General features: G+C 35.8%; 1 protein-coding gene across 1 annotated transcript in view; it reads right to left on the reverse strand.

Moving 5' to 3' along the window:
• Nucleotides 1-22,610, reverse strand: part of CUBN (cubilin) — a 276,887-nt gene that overhangs the window by 201,725 nt on the left and 52,552 nt on the right. The window contains exons 18-22 of the mRNA XM_047065967.1: nt 20,938-21,082; nt 20,543-20,721; nt 18,014-18,179; nt 17,200-17,416; nt 13,908-14,038 (exon numbers count right to left, since the gene is read on the reverse strand). Of these exons, the coding sequence (XP_046921923.1) occupies nt 13,908-14,038; nt 17,200-17,416; nt 18,014-18,179; nt 20,543-20,721; nt 20,938-21,082 (838 nt within the window). The remainder of the gene's footprint in view (nt 1-13,907; nt 14,039-17,199; nt 17,417-18,013; nt 18,180-20,542; nt 20,722-20,937; nt 21,083-22,610) is intronic.

Genomic DNA, 22,610 nt, shown 5'->3' on the forward strand with positions numbered 1-22,610 from the left:
GAGGGGCAGAGAGTGAATGGGGTTGTAGAAATGGCATATTAAGTATTTCATATTCGGAATGAATATTACTAAGATAAAAATTCATGGATCAAATGGACATTAAATGAAGGTTATGACCCAGTCTCCCTGAGCTGACAGAACCAGCAGACTCGTTGACCACCCCCACATTCACATAGCTTTAGCCAGTCAATTAAACGTCTAGAGCAAATCTGTTTGTCAACTGTTCTTAGAGATAATGTTCCTTCCTTACCCACTCTACTCCCAGAAGGGAAATACAATTGTATTGAGTATTTCTAGTGCAACTTGCAATTAGTCTGCAGGAGAATGGTTTATATAATCAGAATCTCATGTAAAGGAACCAATTCAACAAATATTTGAGAAGTAATGATGCATAATTTCCCTGTACCTTTGTCCATATGAAAGTATCTATTGTGGCACAATTGGTTGTTTTTCATTTCAGACTGAAATTCTGATTTATTCATTAAGTTTCTTTTCTTTTGCTGGCACAAAAGTAAACACAATCCCTTATGAAATGGTCCTCACACTGTTTACTTTGTTTGAAAGTCTTTATCTAACAACTTCCCGTTCGACCCCAACATGCCACTAGACAAATAAGCTCACGTATCATTTAAAGCCAAATTCAATACCACCACCTCTGTGAAATTTTTCCAAATCGAGCAGAATTAATTTCCTTGTGCTCGATAAACCTTTAGGCAAATAGCAATTGGAGCCCCCGAAATATCACACTGTAATTGTTTTATGTGAGTACATTTCCTCCACTATGTTTGGAGCAATTATTAGCAATTATTAACTACCACTTACTACATTATCTGGCCCATATCTAAAAAATATTTGTTAAAATTATATTACGTAATGTATTGAAAACTGAGAGGATAGGACAAGTATCTAATTTCTTCCCATTCTCTCTACCTCCATCCTTTTACCCCCTCCACTTTTCTTACCTCCTTCCTATCCCCTCTCCTGGGTAGGCTGAGATTCTTTAATATTTTATAATGCTTATTCAGTCTAAACTATAGACATCTCTGCTTCCAGCCATGACAAATAAACTAGTACTAAACTAGCCCCTCTCCATAAAAACTGTGAAACTGGGCAAAATATACGAGGCACTGGGCAATGGGCAGTTCAAGATTGTGATCCTTGGCACAAAGGAGGTGGGACTCTACTTCCTTGACTCTTTACCTGTGTGGAATTTTCTGATCCCAGCAGTTTGCTGAAGTCCAAGTAGTCAATGACAGTTCCGCTGAGCTGAGGAAGCAGGGATCAGAATTTAGGGCTGTCAAAGGAGCTGGAACTGCAGGGACATATTCCAGCAAGGAAGAACTATACAGAGAGGAGGACCAGACATCTGTGTAAAGTCCCTTATGAATTCTTGCGTGAGCCCGGGCTGGGCAGACATGAGGTGAGACTTCGAAAGCCATGCCAGAGGGTAGCTGCTAATAGGCTGGAAGCTACAGGACAGGCAATGCTCCATGGGAGACTATGGAGTTCTCCCACCATCAGAATCCCCTCATTTACATGCCAGGCACCCAGTTGAGACACATGAAAGGCCACACCTTAGAAATAAAGACCATGACCAACAGTAAGGCTTTCCTATCAATGTTTAAGTCTTAACAAGAACTTGCAGGAGTGATAAAACTTAGAGCTTGAGACCTACGTAGTTTGAAGGGATTAGGAAATACCTAGGTATTTTTCACAAATACACCTTAACAAATAAAAAAAAATACAAATCTACACAAGTACAAGATAATCAGCTAAATATTGAACCGACGTAAACTTCAGAGAAAGAGAAGAGAATCCAGAGTCTTCATATCATTCACCATATCCAGTATAAAACTCAAAACCTGCCACTAATACAAATAAACAGAGTAATAGAAATCATGGTCAAGAAAAAAGTGCAACCTTGTGACTTGAAGACGGCCCAGATAATTATATTAGCAGACAAAAATTTTAATGCAACTACTAGAAAAATGTTCAAAGCCTTAAAGAAAAATATAGCCTCAATGGTAAATAGATAGGGAATCTGGGCAATACAAAGGAAACTATTAAAAGAATCATACAGAAATTCTATAACTTAAAAATATACTAACCTGAAACTAATATAACACTGTATGTTAACTATATTGATTTTTTAAATTTTTTTAATTAAAAAAATGTTTTAGTGTTTATTTTTGAGACAGACAGAGCATGAGCTGGGAAGGGACAGAGAGAGAGGGAGACACAGAATCCAAAGCACAGAGCCTGATGCGGGGCTCAAACTCACAAGCCATGAGATTATGAACTGAGCTGAATTCAGACACTTAATGAACTGAGCCACCCAGGCGCTCCTATATTGAAATTTTAAAAAGAGTAAACTAACTGAAATTTAAAAATGCATGTATGAGCTTAATAGAAACTTTGAAGTAGAAGAAAAAGTGTCATTAAGCTTGAAGGTATACCAATAGAAACTGTTTAATCTGAAAAAAAAAAAAAAAAGAAAAAATGTGCAAAAAACAGATTCTCAAAAACCTAGGAAAAAATACCAAAGAGTCTAGCACACATATAATCAGAGACCCAGAAGGAGAATAGGATGAAAATAGTAAAATAAATAAATAAATAATATATATATATATACATAAAATATATAAATATAAAATATATAAAATTACATATATATATATATACACACACACACACACACACACACACACACACACACACACATATAGGCTAAAATTCTCCCAAATTTGGTTTAAAAAATCAAATTAGCTATTAGCTACAAGGAGTTTAGTCAATCCTAAGCAAGATAAATAAAAGAAAATCACACTCGGGTACATTAAACCATTGAAAAACAAATACAAGAAAAATAAAGGAGTTAGAGGAAAAATGACACACTAGATACAGAAAAACCATGATATGAATAGTAGCTGGATTCTAATTAGAAACAATGGAGGCAAGAAGAATATGGAATACATTTTTACAGTGTTGACAGAAAAAAAAACATTTAATTATCCCCAAAAAAGTATTTTCAAAATGGGAATGCAAAAAAGACATCTTTAGACAAACAGAAGCTGAGAACATTCACCCCTAGAAGTCCTATACTACATGATACTAACAATGTCTGTCATGCCAAAGGAAAATGACACCAAAGGTAAACATATATCTAGAAGAAGGAATGAATAACACCAGAAATGGCAAACAATTGGATAAATGGAAAGACTGCTCTTCTTCTCTGATTTCTTGAAAAGAAAACTAATCATGTAAAGCAAAAACAATAGTAAGGTGGAGTTTATAATGTAAGTAGAATTAAAGATACAACTGAAATAGCATAAAGAAGAGGGCAGATAGAATTCTACTGTTGTGAGGTTATTACATTTATAAAGAGAGAGGGGCGCCTGGGTGGCGCAGTCGGTTAAGTGTCCAACTTCAGCCAGGTCACGATCTCGCGGTTCGTGAGTTCGAGCCCCGCGTCAGGCTCTGGGCTGATGGCTCAGAGCCTGGAGCCTGTTTCTGATTCTGTGTCTCCCTCTCTCTCTGCCCCTCCCCCGTTCATGCTCTGTCTCTCTCTGTCCCAAAAATAAATAAACGTTGAAAAAAAAATTTTTTTAAATAAATAAATAAATAAATAGAGATGTGTGTGAAATACAGTGTCATTTATAAAATATAAGGTGTGCAGTGTGAAGTAGCAGCATATTTACTCTAAGGAGACTTACCGATAAGCTAACAAAGTATTTTGTTAGCCTCTGAGCAAACACACAAAAAAGAGGTATAATTAAAAAGCCAGTGAAGGAAATAAAATGGAATATGAAAAATATTCTGTAAACAAAAAAGAAAAAGTAGTAGCAAAAGAAGAAGGGCATCTATGAAAAACCCAAAGCTAACGTGATACTTAAGTAATAAAGGACTAAATGCCTTCCTGTTAAGATTAAGAACAAGGACAATATGTTCATTCTCATCTTTTCCATTCAACATTAGGTGGAAGTCCCTAGCCATTGCAAGAAGGCAGAGAGGGACAGAGAAAGAGAGAGAAAGAGAAAGAGAGGGAATGAAAAGGAAAAAATATAGCTGTTCTTATTCACAGATATGACCATCTATGTGAAATATACTAAGTAATCTATTAAAATGTACTAGAACTAATAACTGAATTTAATAAGATTACAGGATACAGGGTAAATATAGAAAAATCAGTTTAAACATTTCTTTTAACGTTTTATTTATTTTTGAGACAGAGAGAGACAGAGCATGAACGGGGGAGGGGCAGAGAGAGAGGGAGACACAGAATTGGAAGCAGGCTCCAGGCTCTGAGCCATTAGCCCAGAGCCCGATGCGGGGCTTGAACTCACGGACCGTGAGATCGTGACCTGAGCTGAAGTCGGACGCTTTACCGACTGAGCCACTCAGGTGCCCCTAGAAAAATCAGTTTAAATGGCAGATATGAGACAAATTGAAAATAAAATTAAAATATCAATTATAATAACATAAAAAACATAAGGTACTTGATAATAAGTTTAATAGAAATATGAAAAAAAACTATAGTGCAAACTTTAAAGCATTGCTGAAGGAAATTTAAAAATATTTGAGTAAATGGAGAAGTAAAATATTTTTATGGATTGGAACACTCTATTTAAGATGCTCTTTGTCCCTTATTTATCTATAAATTCAATATAACCTCCATCAAATTCCCAAAAAGTTTTATTTTGGTTTGGTGTGGTTTTTTTTTAAGTAAATAAGGGAAAGCTGATTCTAAAATGTATATGGAAATGTAAAGGATCTAGGATAACCAAAACAATTTTGAAAAATCTGGAGAACTCATACTTCCTGCTTTTAAGATACACTATTATATTACATAAATATTGTAATATAGTGTCCTATGGGAGAAGAGAGATTCCAGAAGCAGACCCAAACATCCATGGACAATTAATTTGCAACAACAATGCAAAGGCAATTTAGTGCAAAAAAAGGAGAATCTTTACAATAAATAGTATTTGAACAATTAAACATGATTCATTCCCTTAGACACATAATTCACATGGCATAGAAAAATTAACTCAAAATGGATCATAAACATAAATGTGAAACTTCAAACTATAAAACTTGTAAAAGAATGCATAAGAAAAGAAAATCCTCACTACTTTCGGAGGCACAGATTTCTTAGACAATATACAAAAAACACTGACCGTAAAAGGACATAACACACTGCTACCCTTCAAAATACCATTAAGAAAAGTAAAAGGCTGCCTGCTATGCATTTGCAATGGATTAATCTGACAAGGGACATAGTTATATGCAGAATAGATAGCATAAGACAAAATAAGGCAAATAATACAAACAAAAGTGAACAGAACTATATAATGGACACTTCATAAAAGAAGATATATAAATTGTCAGTAAGTATGTGAAAACGTCCTCAGCACTATCAGTCATCAGAGACATGCAAATTAAAACAACAACGAGGCACTACTACACAACGAGTAGAGGTTAAAAATGAAAAGATTCAAAATACCAAGTGCTGGTAAAGATGCGGAGAAAGTGTAATTCTCATTTGTTGCAGGTGAGAATACAAAATGGTATAATCCCTTTGGGAAAAAAGCCTGATAGTTTTTCATAAAATTAAACATAGAATTATCATATGATCCAGAAATTCTACCTTTAGGTATTTTATCTAAGAGAACTGATGATGTAAGTCCACAAAAAAACCTGTACATCAAAGTTCACAGGAGGTTTTTTCATAAGAGTTAAAAACTGGAAACAATCCAACTATCCAAAAGTAAGTGAATGGATAATCACATTATGATATATCTGTACAATGGAAGGCAATTCAGCAGTAAAACAAAAAGAACCATTTATAAATAGAACAACATGAACAGATTTCAGAAGCATTATGCTCATGAAGAAGCCAGGTATTTGCTTTTGAACAGAAAAAACCAATCCATAGTGATAAGAACCAGATCTGCAGTTGTTGAGGTGGAGCATGGAGAAGGATAGATCAAATGGCTAACAGATGCATGAAAAGATGCTCCACATCACTCATCACTAGGGAAATACAAATCCAAACCACGATGAGATACCACCGCACACCTGTCAGAATGGCTCACATTAACACAAGAAACAACAGGTGTTGGCGAAGCTGCAGAGAAGGAGGAACCCTCTTGCGCTGCTGGAAGGACTGCAAACTGGTGCAGCCACTCTGGAACAGTATGGCAGGTCCTCAAAAAACTAAAAATAGAACTACCCTATGATCCAGCAATTGCACTACTAGGTATTTACCCAAAGGATACAAAAATACAATTCAAAAGGGTACATGCACCCCAATGTTTACAGCCGCAGTATCAACAATAGCCAAAGTATGGAGAGAGCCCAAACGTCCATCGATTGACGAATGGATAAAGAACATATGGTACATATATACAATAGAGTATTACTCAGCCATCAAAAAAAACCCCACGAAATCTTGCCATTTGCAATGATGTGGAGGGAGCTAGAATGCATTATGCTAAACAAAATAAGTCAATCAGAGAAAGACAAATATCATATGATTTCACTCATGTGGAATTTAAGAAACAAAACAGCTGAACATATGGGAAGGGAAAACCAAGAAAAAAAAGAGAACAAAGAGAACCAAATCACAAAAGACCCTTAACGATAGGGAACAAGCTGAGGGTTGATGGAGGGAGATGGTTAGGAGATGGGCTAGATAGGTGATAGGTATTAAGAAGGGCACTTATGATGAGCACTGGGTGTTGTATGAAAGTGATGAACCACTGAATTCTATTTCTGAAACCAATATTGCACTGTATGTTAACTAACTAAAATAAAGATTAAAAAAATTTAAGAGATGCCTGAGTGGCTCAGTGGGTTAAGTGTCTAACTCTTGATTTCGGTTCAGGTGATGATCTCATGGTTCATGGGATTGAGCCCCATATTGGGTCCCACACTGATCGTGCAGAGCCTGTTTGGGATTCTCTCTCCCTCTCTTTCTGCCCCTTCCCTGCTTGTGTGCTTGCTCTCTCTCTCTCTCTCTCTCTCTCTCTCTCAAAAATAAGTAACGTTAAATTTTTTTTTTAAAAAAGGGACACTAGGATACTTTCTGGAATGATAAATTTATTCTATAAATTTAGAACGGTGTGATGATTACATGCATATACATATTTGTTGAAACTACAGAAGAATTTTACCTGAGGAAATTATGAAATAAAATCTATGTTTTATTAAAAGTTTGAAAGTTCCATGCAAAGACAGGTTGAGTTCTCGAAAGGAAAGCCAATAAATAATTCAGATATCCAATAAATAATAAATAAAACTAAAATAGAGAAATAAAAAAATATTTTGAAGGTACATCTGCTATAAATATTAAATAGAGTATTTAATATTAAAGTTTGATTGTAGCTTCATGAGATTCACATGTCTTATTTTGTGAGAAAAAACAAAGGTTTTCTGAACTTATCTATTTCTGGAGAGGTTAGTAACTCCTCTTACCTAACACTGAAGTCTACACAACGTTTGTGTTCTCTTCCCTTGACTGTATAAATGTCTCTTTCTAGAATAATATTAATCCTGAATATATTTAATGCTAGGCTTTGGTTTTGTCTTCCACTTTGCAGTAATGCACAAATAATTAAAATTGGATAAATTTCCACAGAAGGAAATTCATGTTTTGCCTGATGTTTATTATATCTGGACAAAATGCAGACACAAAAATGTCTGTTCTTTATAGCTCATGTTACCAAAGGAAAACTCATATCCAATGGCAGTTTGCTTTTTATCATGGTCTCACATTGAGAAAGAGATGAAGGAGAAAAAATACATTTCTTCCCTCAACTGTTTTCCACTGAGCAAGCGATGGAAAAGCACATCTCTGAAAATCAAAAACCACTACCGACAGACCTCACCTATCTTCCTTTTTGACCAACACCAACACCAACCAAAACCAGTGAAGAAAGGAAAGGGAAAACACTACAAATGTCTTCTGTGAACCATTACAAAATCAGAAAACTACTTTTCTAAAAATGTATCTCTGCCTCCACTAAGCATTTTCAAGTACGTTTTAATAACGTAGCATTTGGTTCGTTATCAAAAAGGAAAATCCAAAACATACATAATCCTCCAATCCACAAAGCAATGATGACCTCCGCCCCAGAGGATCTGGGATACAGGAAGAGGATGAACTGATCCTGTGGACAGAAGCACGTTTACCTTGGGAGACCCTAGATCAAGGGTAACTGCTCCACCACCTCCCTGCCTTGCCATTTGCAATAACTTACGATTATCCATTTATATCAGGGATCAATCTACACATGGTGCTTTCTGATATCATTTATGAGACTTCTGTGTCTGCATGAATCCATATGACCTTAGACCTTCCCAATATGTGCTAAATAAATAGTCAGCCTAGGAACCTTCACCTGCTTCCATTGGCATATTTGGTTAACATTCTTCAAAGTAAAGACTTCAGGGAAGAAAAAAACTCGTGTTCGCATTCTCCTGAAGAAAAAAGAAGCCTCCTTAACCAAATTCTAACGTTTTGCTACAATTTGCTCCTAGGTGGTCGCAGCCATGGCTTTTTCTTTTCACTCACAGGTGACTAGTTTCAATGAATATGAATGTAAGTTAACTCACTGACACAGCTATTGTGAAATTGTACTTGGGCCTCAGCAATTCTATTTTAAACAAAGAACAGTCATGGTGCTTTGCAGCTGTTATGTAATTTTCACACTGAATGTCTCAGTTAACCTTCCCCAACTATGTGAAACAGCCAGGCGTCCCAACGTCCACTTTTTAGAGAGGTGTAGAAAAGGGATCTGAGACTCCTGGAGGTCAAGTTCTGAACACCACTTAGTTCAGACATGACAAAGATAAAATGCAAACCCAGTCCTCCCTTTCCAAATCCTGTGCTCTCCCACAATCCCTGGTTCCTCCACGCAGGAAATGTCAATTTAGACATTAAGGTGCGCAGAAGACTAGCAATATCACAATGTTTCATTTAGCATCTTCATTCTAAGGATGAAGAAACATAGTAGCTTAAGAAAAATCCCCTGAGCTGTAAAGTGCTGGGATACCTGCGTATACAAAAATATGAGCACACAGTGACCAATGAGAAACTAAATCTTTAAAAGATCAATAGACTTACGAAACACCTTTCCCAGAGGGAAAACATCTGACTATCTCATAGCAGAAAACACAGAGTTCAAGGTGGATGGAAAGAATAAGAGAACTGGGTACTTCTCCAAAGCAGCGTCAAGGCTGGCCTGGAAGCACGACTCGTGATTCCGCCATCAGCCTTTCTGTACCGTGGAAAGTACTTTCTGCCATGAGCGTTCCAGTCCAATTCCCACTACATCTCACTTGTAACTCTATGGCAACTTATGTGCTAAGACTTAACTTCCAGAGTCTCTGAAGAACTTCAACGTTTTATTAGAACCACCTGAATTGGTGAAAACCCACCCTAGACATACGTGAACCAAAGTGCTGGGGTGGGGGTGGGGGTGGAGGGGGTGGGGCCCTGATACCTGAATTTGTAACCAGAAAATCCCACTCCAAGTTTCTTATAAACACTAGAGTTTGAGAACACTGCTCTACTGGACTGAAGTTTGAAAACAGAAACAGTATTCCCTATTGATTTCTTCTGAAGAAACCCTCTTTTGCCCTTTTGGTCATCACTTCTCAACTTCTCACTCTTATATGCCTCTTCTGGGCTCATTCCAGGGTGACTGATGAAAAACAGCCTTAAACATCTGCCTTGGGGTGGATGGGAACCCTGAACTGGGAAAGAGGAGGTTGGGAAAGCCCACTTTTAATCCTATGTTGATGTGGTTCTGATACTTCCCGACCATTTCCCCAGACAACTGTAAAATCCTGCCTTTTTTTTTTTTTTTGCAGAAAATATTAAAAGCTCATTACAGTCCTACCATACCTCTCTGAGCTGAATGCTACCAGCCACACCATCCACAGTTCATCCAGAGCATTTCAAGAGCTAATCAGGACGTGATAAGACAAATGGATTACATGTTGGAACTGGATTCTTTTGGTTTGGCTTCTAAACCCACTCGCTGTGTATTCTTGAGAGGACTTCACTTTCTCTCATTTAAAAATAAGAAATTAAAGTGGATTTGTGTTTGGAATTTTCAGACACACCATAGAAAAAAAAAATACATTTACATTGGAGGCCCTGGATGGCTCAGTCTGCTAAGCATCTGACTCTTGACTTCGACTCAGATCATGATCTCACAGTTTGTCAGTTCAAGCCCTGCGTGGGTTCTGCACTGACAGTGGGGAGCCTGCTCTCTTTCTTCTTCTCTCTCTGCCCCTCCCCTGCTCAGTCACTCTCTCTCTTTCTCAAAATAAATAAATAAACCTAAAAACAACATGCAAAAATACATTTACATTAATTGTGCACACACACGGATATTACAAACAGATTTCATGAGGGAACACCAAACTTTGTATAATAAGCTGATACTTTCTAGTCTATTCTTTTCTATTCCATACTTTGAGCAAATTTCATGACTGACTAATGAGTCATGAATGTTTTAGTGTTTGAAAAACATTGGAATAAGTGTTATATGGGTTTTTGTCTAATGTTAAAGTAGAAAATGAATCAAGTACATTTGTCTATTCTCTTGTCCCCTCTTGGTAGGATTATATTAATGCATACGCAGTAGATGCTAATATAATATAAAATTGCAATTTAAATTAGTAAAGTTAGCTAATCAACTACATTCTTTCAAGATTCAAATATCTTGTACTTTAAGAAAACATTTAAAACAGTCTCACAATCAGCTACTAAGAAATTCTTCAGAATTTCTACCTATAAACATTTTACTTGTTCCTCTTTTTCTTTGTACTTCCCAGGCACATCTGGATGCAGGCAGAAACAGTGATGAGGGAGGGAGTCAAAGTAATAACCAGAAACTGATCTCTTTCCTTCCAAACACATATTTAGGGGCTGACATCATAGCCCCGTGGCATGAAATACAGATGGAAAAGTAACAGGATTCAAGTCAGGAAATTTAACCTTTATCAGATAAAGACAGGAAAGCCTTCAGCAGAGAAACTCACACCTGCTGTGAACTAGAAATCACCAGCCGAATATTGTCATTATTGCTCCGAAAATAACTTTGGCTAGAGCAATAAAATAGGAAGAGGGCCAGTGATTAAGCCTCCACTGATGCTTTTTCCTGATACTGTTTTCTTCTACGGTAAATACAACAAATCAGACAACTGAAAAGAAGGCATCCCAACACCTTCTAGTTGCAGGTGGGCAGCTCCCTGGGACTCGGGCTGCCTGGAGGGTGAGCCCACTGGCTAACCAGCAGGGGCCCCACATCAGCCTCCTGTGCCCAGCCCCTCTCTGAGCAGTCCTGAGGGGCCACCCTCAACAATTCACGACAGCCAATCACTCACATCCTGCCGTATGGGAACCTGAGACAGGCTCTAAAGTGGTAAGTTGAGTCTGCCATATGGCTTCCTGGGTCCGTGGTCTGATTGCTGTTTAGAATATCTGACTGTGTTAGTCAGACCGATGAGTTCATCCAGTCAAAGGCAGGAGCACAGGGGCCAGCCGCGCTTGGCGAAGAACGGAAAGCAAACACTCCCTTGTCTGTGATTTCAGCCCTGTCTGGGCCAAACAGAGGCCAAAGTAATGATTATCACACGGGGAGGCAGATCGAAGAGTCTTTTGAGTTTGCCATGTCAGGGTCCCTTTCTCATTTTGTCAAATCTCTTTTCTTGTGTTGTCTTTCTTTGTTAGTTTCTTTTCCTCTCCAGTTTGCTTTTTTCCCCCCTTTTTCTCAACTTTCTTTTATTTTACTGGTCTCTTATCTCTCTGAAAACCTTTTTTAAATTAAGGTCTAGCTTCAATAGCCTTCCTGCTAGATTATTTTGATCACTCTTGGTTCTTACTGCACTCGCTGTTACCCTATAAGCAAGTGTGGCTGTGTCTTACTTTGCATATCGTTACAAAGATTTCCATGGTATTTTCAGGAGGCCCCAGCAGCATTGTATGTTATCTAAGACACAGCTAGTTTATTCATGCAGCAAATTAGACTTGTGTTCACAGTTGATTACGGCCAGGAGACATCACAAAGATGATCAAATCCAATCCCTTAATTTTACAGATGAGAAAACTGTGGCCCAAAGAATTCAAGTGGCTTGCTCCCAATCCTAACCTAATATTCAGTGTGGTTTGGGCCAAATGTATGAGACAGATAAAACTACAGACGTATGGAAAATTGTGTGCACCCTGTAATTTCTTAAAAAGCCAATTTTGGTCAATGGATGTTAAACCCTTGGACAAAGTCCAGTGAATATATCAATTGCGTAACATAACCTATCGTAATTGCTGGGGATTCAACTCCCCTGCTCTCGAGCTGGATAATAAACTGTCTCCGAGAAAGGGGCCCTCAGGACAGAAGGGTGTATGATTCACTCACACTCAGGTTTCTGGAGAAATCTAAAGCCATACTACCAAAACACAGAACTTCAACTACCAGAGAACAGCAGTTTTGCATGGAATACAGAATAGTGGCCAGCCACTCTGAAAAGAAATAACTGAGAAATTGGGAAGGGATTCTGAGTGAATGTTTTTTTAAAAAAAATATTTATTCATTCATTCATTTATTTATTTATGAGGGTGGGGATTTTAAAAGATAAGCACCTAAAGATCTCTGGAGGCAAGTCTATGTTACAGGGAGCATATCCTGCACAGGAAAAGCTTCCAGTACTTTCTCAAAAGAACATCAGTGAATCACATCATGCTGTTGGGGCAGCTCAGAGGCTGTGGGATGCGTGAGAAGCTCAGCCACCAAATGTATATTCTAGAGCTACACTGGATGGCATTTTTGTCCAGTAAATAGCTTTCTAAATATGATGCCAAAGACCAGACTCTCTAAAAGGGCACACATCCCATGTGGGAACATGAGCCTAATAAAACATGATACCCTCATGAATTCCTTGTGCTTTTGGGGCTGGGGGCATCTCTGGTTTACAAACTACCTCAAAGACCCTGCTTGCAGAAGATGTTTATTTCCCACATTGCACTTGCAAAGAGCAAAGTTAGGATGAGAACTAAATAACAGGAAAAATAATAAAAGAAATAAATGCTAAAAAGGTTCATTTTCATTAAGTCAAATTTAGAAATACATTTTTGTTAAGAAATGTTCCATTTCCTGCCACAGGGTTTCATGCTTATGTGCTGCTGTCCTTTCTCTAATTTCTTTTTCTTCTAAGTTTTTTTTTTAATTATTTATTTTGAGAGGGAGACAGAGAGAGCACACGCACATGAGTTGCGGAGGGGCGGACAGAGGGAGGGAGAGAGAGAATCCCAAGCAGGCTCCACTCTGTCAGCACGGAGCCCAGGGCAGGAAATTATGACCTGAGGCAAAACCAAGAGTCAGATGCCCAACTGACTGAACCACCCAGATACCCCCCTTTCTCTAATTTCTTAAAATTAGTATTTAGTCTCTTAAATAATTTTTAATTTTGACAGAATATTAAGCTTGAAAGTTTAAGAACTAGCTCCCAAATTCCTCTCACCTAGATTTACTACATATTTGTATTTTGCTCTCATTGCTTTATCTCTGTCTCTTTCTCCAACTTACTCCCTTATTATCTGAACCAATTGAGAATAATTTGGAAACACACAATGTCTTTACCTCTAAAAACATCAATGTATCATTCCTAAGAAGGAAAACATTCTCTGACAAAACACTGTACAATTATTATAATTAGAAAATTTAACACTGATACGGTACTCTGGTCTAATCATTATTTTTAAGAAGGAAGGTACTGGAGTCACCACACTCTTTTCTACATCAGCTTTCATTGTGCACCACGGGTTCAAAGATAAAGTATTCTCATAGTACTATTTTGTAAGGAACCAAGTTGGTACCAAGGAGACGAAGCTGTTTTTTTACCTGCTGACACGTCAATTGCTTCATAGTTTATTAAAAAGCCTTCATATGCAAGGTCAGAGTCAGCCACAAATACAAGCATTAATGCATTGGTACTGCTGGTAAGAGAGGGCGGGACTGATTTTCCACAATATCTGTGCGAAACCAAGAAGGAACAGAGGTTTAAATTTTTTTTTAGTATACTTGAAATGAGGTACCAAATATTAGGACATGTAAAAATAAAATAGTATCCCCTATTAACCTTAAAAACCAAATATATTTCAGGCACAAAACATTCACAAAGTTGCTGAAGCTCATCGTATTCATGATTACTTCCCTGAAATGGTTTTAAGTGTTATACTTACCTGTGTGGCTTGTCGTACATAAGAAGTTTAGTGAAATGAGATAGCAGAAGCTCTACTAAGTCACTGTATATCATATGAATTAACTTCTTAATAAAAATGTAATAAACTTACACAACAGAGGGAAACCATATACCATAAACTACAGTTTATAAACTACAGTCAACTCCATCATTGGAGGCATTATGACTTTGAGCAGATGACTCAACCTTGGCACCTCAGTTTTCCCTTCTCTAAAATGGGGGTCATGATAGTAACTACTTCATAGAATTTCATAGAATTGCTTTCAGAATTTTGAGTTAGTATACTGTATAGAAGAGGCTTAGATCAGTGCCTAGAATAGTGAGCCCTATAGAGGTGGACTCTATTATCTTTAAACACCTGGCCTGTGCACAGGTAAAAGTTTGATTACTGAGCCATGTTAAATTTTTGCCTAGTAGAACCAATGTGACTCAGAAAAACTATTCTAATAATGCTGAAAATAGAGAGTAATGCTCATATTAGTGCTAAAAGATATTCCAAGAGCTTATTTCTAGAGAAACACCTATGAGAGTGATTAGAAAATAGAAATCTCAAATCAAAGCAAATTAACCAAATGGAATCAAAGTAAATTAACCAAATGGAATCAAAGCAAATTAACCAAATGGAATGGCATGGGAAAAAGATACAAAAACAAAAATAAGAGGTAGTGTTGAATATGGGAAATAGATGAGTTAAGTTCCGTGGGAGGAAAAGAAAAATCTGCATTGTTAAAGGATTTAATATCTCGAGCAAAACAAAGGTAAGTGAATGAAAAATTTACATGTCTTTTTATATGCACATATTTACCAGATTTGGGCAAGATTATTACAGCTTATGTCACTCATCAAAAATTATATATTTTGCAGTGACTATGATCAAGTCTCATAAAAAAGAAGAAAAATTGTAAAATGAAAGATTAAGAGTAAGAGAAAAAATGAAGAGGGAGAAAAAACTAGGAGAAGAAATAAGTTTAAGAAAATAATGAATAAAGGGAAAATGTTTAAAATAGATGAGAAAAAATAAAATGAAATGTAAGAAGAAATAAAAAAGAAATCATCAGATCCCCATTTCCAACAAAGATGTAATAACAGGGGCTCGATATAAACTTTTACATGAAACAACTAAAAATGTGGACAAAATATATAAAGCAATGGATCTCAAGACACTGGATATCAAACAAGAAGGACAATGATTCTTCAGAGACAACAAACAAGTGAGTTTGAAAGCAAAACTGGAAATGATTAAGTTGTTCCCAGGTAACTTAATATATCCTTAAAGAAAGCTCAACATATGTGGAATTTAAGAAACAAAACAAACAAGGGGTGCCTGGTTGGTTCAGTCAGTTGAGCATCTGAATATTGTTTTTGGCTAAGGTCATGATTCCAGAGTTGTGGGATCAAGCCTTGCATTGGGTTCCACACGGAGCATGGAGCCTACTTAAGACTCTCTCTCTCTCTCTTTCTCTCTCCCTGTCTCTATCTCTAGCTCTATCTCTATCTCTTTCTGCCTTCTTCCCTACTCACTCTCAGAAAGAAAGAGAGAAAGAGAGAAAGAGAGAAAGAGAGAAAGAGAGAAAGAAAGAAAGAAAGAAAGAAGCAAGCAAAGGGGGAAGAAAAGGAGTGAGGCAAACCAAGAAACACACTCTTAACTATAGCGAACAAACTAGTGGTTACCAGAGGGGAGGTGGGTGGGAGGATGGGTGAAATAGATGATGAGTGCACTTGTGATGAGCACTGGGTGTTGTATGGAAGTGTTGAATCACTATATTGTACACCTGAAACTAATATGACACTGTATGTCACTAACTGGAATTGAAATAAATACTTAATAAAAAAATAAACCTCAAAAACACATATAGGAATACAATACTGTCCAGTACACAAAAATACAAATTTGAAAAAATATCTGGCATCTTATCAAATATTACCAGGCATGAAAAGTAAGAAAGTAGAATCCATAATGAGAAGAAAATTTTATCAATCAGAACACAGCAAGAAATGACATAGATGACTGAATTAGCAAACAAAAATATTAAAATAGTTATAACTGTATCCCAAAGGTTTAAGAAGCAAGAGGAAAAAAATAATGTGTAGAGACATGGAAGATATAAAGATGGCCCTAATTGAATTTCCAGAAATGAAAACTATAATGTCTAAGATGAAAGATACACTTGGTAGGATTAATAGCATAAGAGACACTGCAGAAGAAAAGATTAGCACACTCGAATACACAGCAATAGAAGCTTTCCAAAACGAAACACCCAGAGAACAAAAACTCAAAATCTAATGAACAGAGTTCATGAATGAATTCTGGGAAATATCAAAGGGCCTAAGACACCTATAACCAGAGTCCCCAAAGGGGACTAAACTAATGGCCCCCAAATTTTTCAATTTGATAAAACTACTGTATTTCAAGAAAAAGTATTTCAAGAACTAATGGCCAAAAATTTTTCAATTTGTTAAAACTATAATCGCTCAGATCCTAGAAGCTCAACGACAAAAAATTATGCTAAGAAAAGCCAGACCCCCCAAAAAAGAATACATACAATATAATTCCATATTTATACAACTCCAGAATATGCAAGCTAATTTACAGCAACAGAAATGGTGGTGCTTTCCTAGGGGTGGGGATGAAGGATGGAAGTTAAGGAATTATAATAGTCAGAAAGTTATGGGAGTAATGGATGTGTACATTATCTTGATTTTTGTAATGTTTTCATGGGTATGCTTAACTTACACAAAACTTAATGGCTGAAGACTAAGGCTACAGAGTAGTAAGTAGTGATGCAGAAATGGTCATTAAGAAGCGTGTTGATCTCATCTGGTTTTTATAACACAACATGGTACATTTTAACATCCTTCAACACAATAGGAAAGAAAGAAAGCAGGAAACTTTTGTGTTAAGAAAAATAAATAAAAACAAAATATTCTCACCTCCCAAGAAATGTCCCAGAACCAGTGTCATAAACTTCCAAGTAGTCATTTGTGCAATTGTAATGAAACTCCAGATGAAATCTCCTGAATATCAAATGAATCAGGTAGCCAGGTTCGACTAATATATGCCAAGTACAGTTGATGCCATGAGGGTAGATATTTGGGTGGCCAGGACTTTGAATGATTCCTGTTGATTCTGTGAGAATTTTTCCACATGCTGTTGAAATAAAAATAATAATCATTATTAGAACCAGTAACCAACAAGCTACCTGAAAATTCAAACTAAAACAATTGGACCATAACCTCTTAAAAGCTGAAAAAGAAAAATGTTCCCCATATGCCACCTAAGTGAACTTAGTTCCTCCCTTATTAATGGAAATCAGTTAACTATTGATATGTACTCATTAAGAAATATATTTTTTCTTTGGCTTTGAATGTACTTTAAAATTTTTACAATGTAGGGGTGCCTGGGTGGCGCAGTCGGTTAAGCGTCCGACTTCAGCCAGGTCACGATCTCGCGGTCCGTGAGTTCGAGCCCCGCGTCGGGCTCTGGGCTGATGGCTCAGAGCCTGGAGCCTGTTTCCGATTCTGTGTCTCCCTCTCTCTCTGCCCCTCCCCCGTTCATGCTCTGTCTCTCTCTGTCCCAAAAATAAATAAACGTTGAAAAAAAAATTTTTTAAATAAAAATAAAAAAAATGTTTACAATGTAGATAGCTACACATCTACAGTGTAGATGAATTTTCTATAATAATTTATTTCCACTGTTTACTTTTTCTGCCAAGAGACAAAGCAGGAGAAAAAATCAGTATCTTACCTAATTCTGCAGTACTGAATTTAGCCATGAAACCACGATTTTCAGTAGAAGAACTTTTCACAAATATGACATAAAGAAAATTGTACACAGATGTTATAAATGAAGGTATGTCTGTGCCACAATATTTTTTATTTTCAGGAGAACCCAAAATGGAACTACTACCGATCTAGTAAAAAACAAAAAAAAGATATATTTAAATTTATTTTGTTAGGTATTATTTTTGAAAATTGCTTTGAAAATAATTGTTTTTGAAATATTTTTATCAATGCAGTAAAAATAAATTGTAGCCACCACCAAAGAAACTCTATATCCATTAGCAGTCTTTCCCCATTTCTGAACCCCAGGCTCAGATTGTCCATTCTGGGCATTTCAAATAAATAAAATCACACACTACATGGTCTTGTGTGACTATCTTCTTCCACTCCATCTGTTTTCAAAATTCATCCATGTAACATGTGCCATTTCTTCATTCCTTTTTAATGACCTATAATATTCCATTATATGGATATACTACTTTTATTAATCCATTCATCATTTGATGGAAATTTATATTGTTTCTACTTTTTGGTTACCAAGAATAATGAGTATAGTCATTTATGTATGAATTTTTGTGTGGACATGTATTCATTTCCTTTGGATATACACCTAGAAGTGGAATTCTTGGATCAAATGATAAATGATAATTTCTGGATCAAATGTTTATTTTTTTGTGGAACTTGCAATTGTTTTCCAATGTGACTGTACCATTTTATATGTTTACTAGCATTGAAAGTGTAAAAGATTCCAATTTCTCTATATCCTTGTCAACACTCATTATTTTATGACTTCATGAAAGTCATCCCAGTGCTTGTGAAGCAGCATCTCATTACGGTTTGATTTGTATTTCCCTGAAGATTAGAGATATTGAGCTCTGTTTCATATGATTATGCGGTATTTGTATATCTTCTTTGGAGAAATATATATTTAGATTATTTACCCATTTTAAAAATTAAATTGCTTTTAATTTTGATGAAGTCAAATTTTTCTATTTTTTCTTTTGTTGTGCTCTTTGTGTAATATCTAAGAAGGCTTGGCCTAACCTAGGTGACAATGTTTTCTTCTAAAGTTTCATTGTTTTAGCTCCCACATATAGGTCTATGATCCATTTTTAATTAATTTCTGTGTATGGTGTAAGGAAGAGGTCTGCTCTCATAATTTTGCATGTGGATATTAAGCACCTTTTGTTGAAAATACTATTTTTTCTCACTGACATGTTGTGGCACCCCTTTCCAGAAACATAAAGGTTGCTGGCCGCAAAGGTATGGATTTATTTCTATATTTACAATTCTATTCTATTGTTCCATATTTTTGTCCTTACTCAACTAACATACTATCTTTATTACTGTAGCTTTGATCCAGGTTTTGAAATTGGTCAAGTGTGAGTCTTCCAACTTGGTTCTTCTTTTCCAAAAATACTTTCTGGAATTTCCATATGAATTTTACAATCAGCTTGTGAATTTCTGCAGAACGTGTCAGCTGGGATTTTGATAGGGATTAAATGGAATCTTTAGATATATTTGGGGAGTACTACCAACTGAACAACATTAAGTCTTCTAATCCATGAACATGGGATGTCTTTCCACTTATTTAGGTCTTTAATTTCCTTCAACAATGCTTTGAGAGCACAAGTTTTACATGTCTTTTTAAAGACGTATTTCTCAATGTTTATTCTTTTTTTATACTATTGTAAATGGCATTGTCTGCTTGGTTTCATTTTCAACTTGTTCATTGCTAGTGTATAGAAAAGCAAATGACTTTCATATTTTGATCTTGTATCATGCAACTTGCTGAATATGTTTGTGTGTGTGGATTCCTTCTAATAGTTTGTGTATATGTATGTGTGGATTCCTTTTGATTTTCTATATACAAGATCATGTCACCTGTGAAGAGAGTTAGTTTTACTCCTTGCTTTTCATTTTGAATGCATTTTCACTCCTTTTATTTGCTTAATTGCCCTAGCTAAAATTTCCAGTATAATGTTAAAAAGAAGTAGTGAGAACAGACATCTTTGCCTTTTTACTGACAATAAGGGCAAAGGATTTAGTGTTTTATCATTAAATATGATGCTAGTTATGGGCTTTTTATACATGCCCATTTTGGGATTAAGGAAGTTCCCTTCTATTCCTAGTTTGTTGAGTATTTTTTATCATGAAAAGATGCTGAATTTTGTCAAGCACTTTTTTTGCATCTATTGAGGTAATCATGTGGAGAGTTTTTCCTTTATTTTAATTTACATCACTGATTTTTGAATATATACCAACCTTACATTCCTGGGGTAAATCCCACTTGGTCATGGTGTATATTCCTCCTTATATGCAGCTGAATTCAGTTAGCTAGTATTTTGTTGAGGATTTCTGCATCTATATTTATAAGAGATATTGATCTATACAAACTAGTTTTGTTTCATATAGCTGATCTGAGGATAACATGACATAATATTTTTAATTATATTCCGCCAAATACAAATATCCAAAGTTATTTCACTCTTACCTCAATATAATCTGTATCACAGTGGGCAGAATTTCCTATTTCAAAGGCAGTGAAGTTGAGAATAACTACTTGGCTTTGGGGTTGGTAGATTGTCCACCTGCAGACCCTTTCTCCTGGGTACACATTAGGATAAAAAGGTGAGCGAATGACCCCTTCTCCAGTTAATTCTCCTCCACAAGCTGTAAATATGAAAACGATAGTAGAGTTTGTTCAGAGATAAACGATTTTTGCCTTCACGCTCATTGCGAAGTTTAATTCTGCATAGAAATATAAAGGAATGCGATCTTACTATTAGAATTTTTTCCTTGCCACTAAAGGACATAAAAATGACTATATTATTTCAAGAAATTAAAATGTTACAGTCAGACAAATTAGAGACTTAAAAATTTTCTTACCAACTTGATAAACAGCTCTGAAACTAGCTCTCACAACTGAAACATCTACTTTAAGCCTGATCCAGATACTATTAGTAATGGATTTAATCTGAGAGAGAGTTTCATTGCCACAGGCTTTTCCAAGCAAGGTTTGATCATCTCGAACCTAAAGAGAAAAATAAAACAGATCTGTAACCCTAATCAACAAAATTACCTTGGCAATGGTGGATTATTTGGAGATGAAAAAATGGCACTTTCAAAATAAGTTATAATCTAACTTGGGTTACATATTTATATTATTTTTGAAAGTAATCAATGGGTCATTTTTTAGCACCATGCAATAACATTAAATATTGATAATATCTTAAACCAAAAACAAATCCAAAAGCATGTAAATATTTAAACTGTTCTCCTAATAATTTCTACAATGTCAAAAGGGATATAAATGTACAACTTCTGATTATTTAGAAAACAACAAAATGTGAGAATATGATATACCAAAATATGCGAGTGTCAGCCACATTTGTAATTAAAGTAAGTCAAAGACTAAACTGCTTTTATTAATGAAAGAAAGAGACACAAATGTAGATTACAGAAAGAAGATTAAAGGAGTCAACTTAAAAAATTGGCAACAGGTATTAAAATGAGGGATAATAAAGTAAAAGTGAAACCTAATAAATAAAATACAAAAGAAAATTGAATTCAAGAATACATTCAAGAACTGTATTGGGGAGGTAGTTTGGGGGATGGGGATATTTAAGACATATCTTTGTCAATAAAGATAAAAGAAAATAAAGAAAAAAATAAATAAACACAAATACACAAATCCAAAATGAGAAAGATGATACAAATACACAGATACTGATACATTCCTTTCCTATGAATAATAATTCTTTGTAAAACTCTATGCTAATACAGTCGAATGTTTGAAATAATTATTTACAGAAAAAATAGAAATTACTAAAATTATCTCAAGGAGAAGGAAAATAAAATCTGAGTAGACAATAAACCATGGATTAAACTGAAAACATTATCAAATAGCTACGTCCCACCGCCCCCCAAAAAAACTTCCAGGAGATGCTCTACCTTGTCAATTATTTCAAGCTTTTAAGGAGCAGATAATTGTCACATATAATTTGTTCTAAGGTACCCTCACATATGGAACAATCTCCAACTAATTGCTCTCAGAACCATCTTACTAAATTCCAACAGAGAATAATACAAATGAAACTATGCATTGATCTCACCTATTTACACCAATATAAAAATCTTAAACGCAATTCTAGAAAAACAAATTCGCTTCATCGTTAGGCTTATAAACCAGTCATATGTGGGAATTTAAATAATGCATGGCTTATGTGAAATTACAAGTTATAAATTAAGCTCATCAATGGATCCAGTAAGATAAACCATCTGTTTCCATAGATGTAAAAAAAAAGAAAGGAAGGAAGGAAGGAAGGAAGGAAGGAAGGAAGGAAGGAAAGAAAGAAAGAAAAGAAAAGAAAAGAAAAGAAAAGAAAAGAAAAGAAAAGTCAGCATTCTTGTTTATTAAAAGCAAAAGTCTTAGAAAGTTAGGAAGAAAAGAAAATTTCCTTCATACAATAAAGACCACCCGTTGTAAATCAATAGTCAGTGTCTTATATTGGCCATAAGCACAGTCTGTGGAGTCATACAGACCAGGCCAAAGCCTCTGC

Source organism: Lynx rufus, unplaced genomic scaffold, assembly GCF_022079265.1.
Source record: "Lynx rufus isolate CCGP_SWC_20201006 ecotype Redwood Valley unplaced genomic scaffold, mLynRuf1.p SCAF_7, whole genome shotgun sequence".
In the NCBI taxonomy this organism is placed as follows: Eukaryota; Metazoa; Chordata; class Mammalia; order Carnivora; family Felidae; genus Lynx; species Lynx rufus.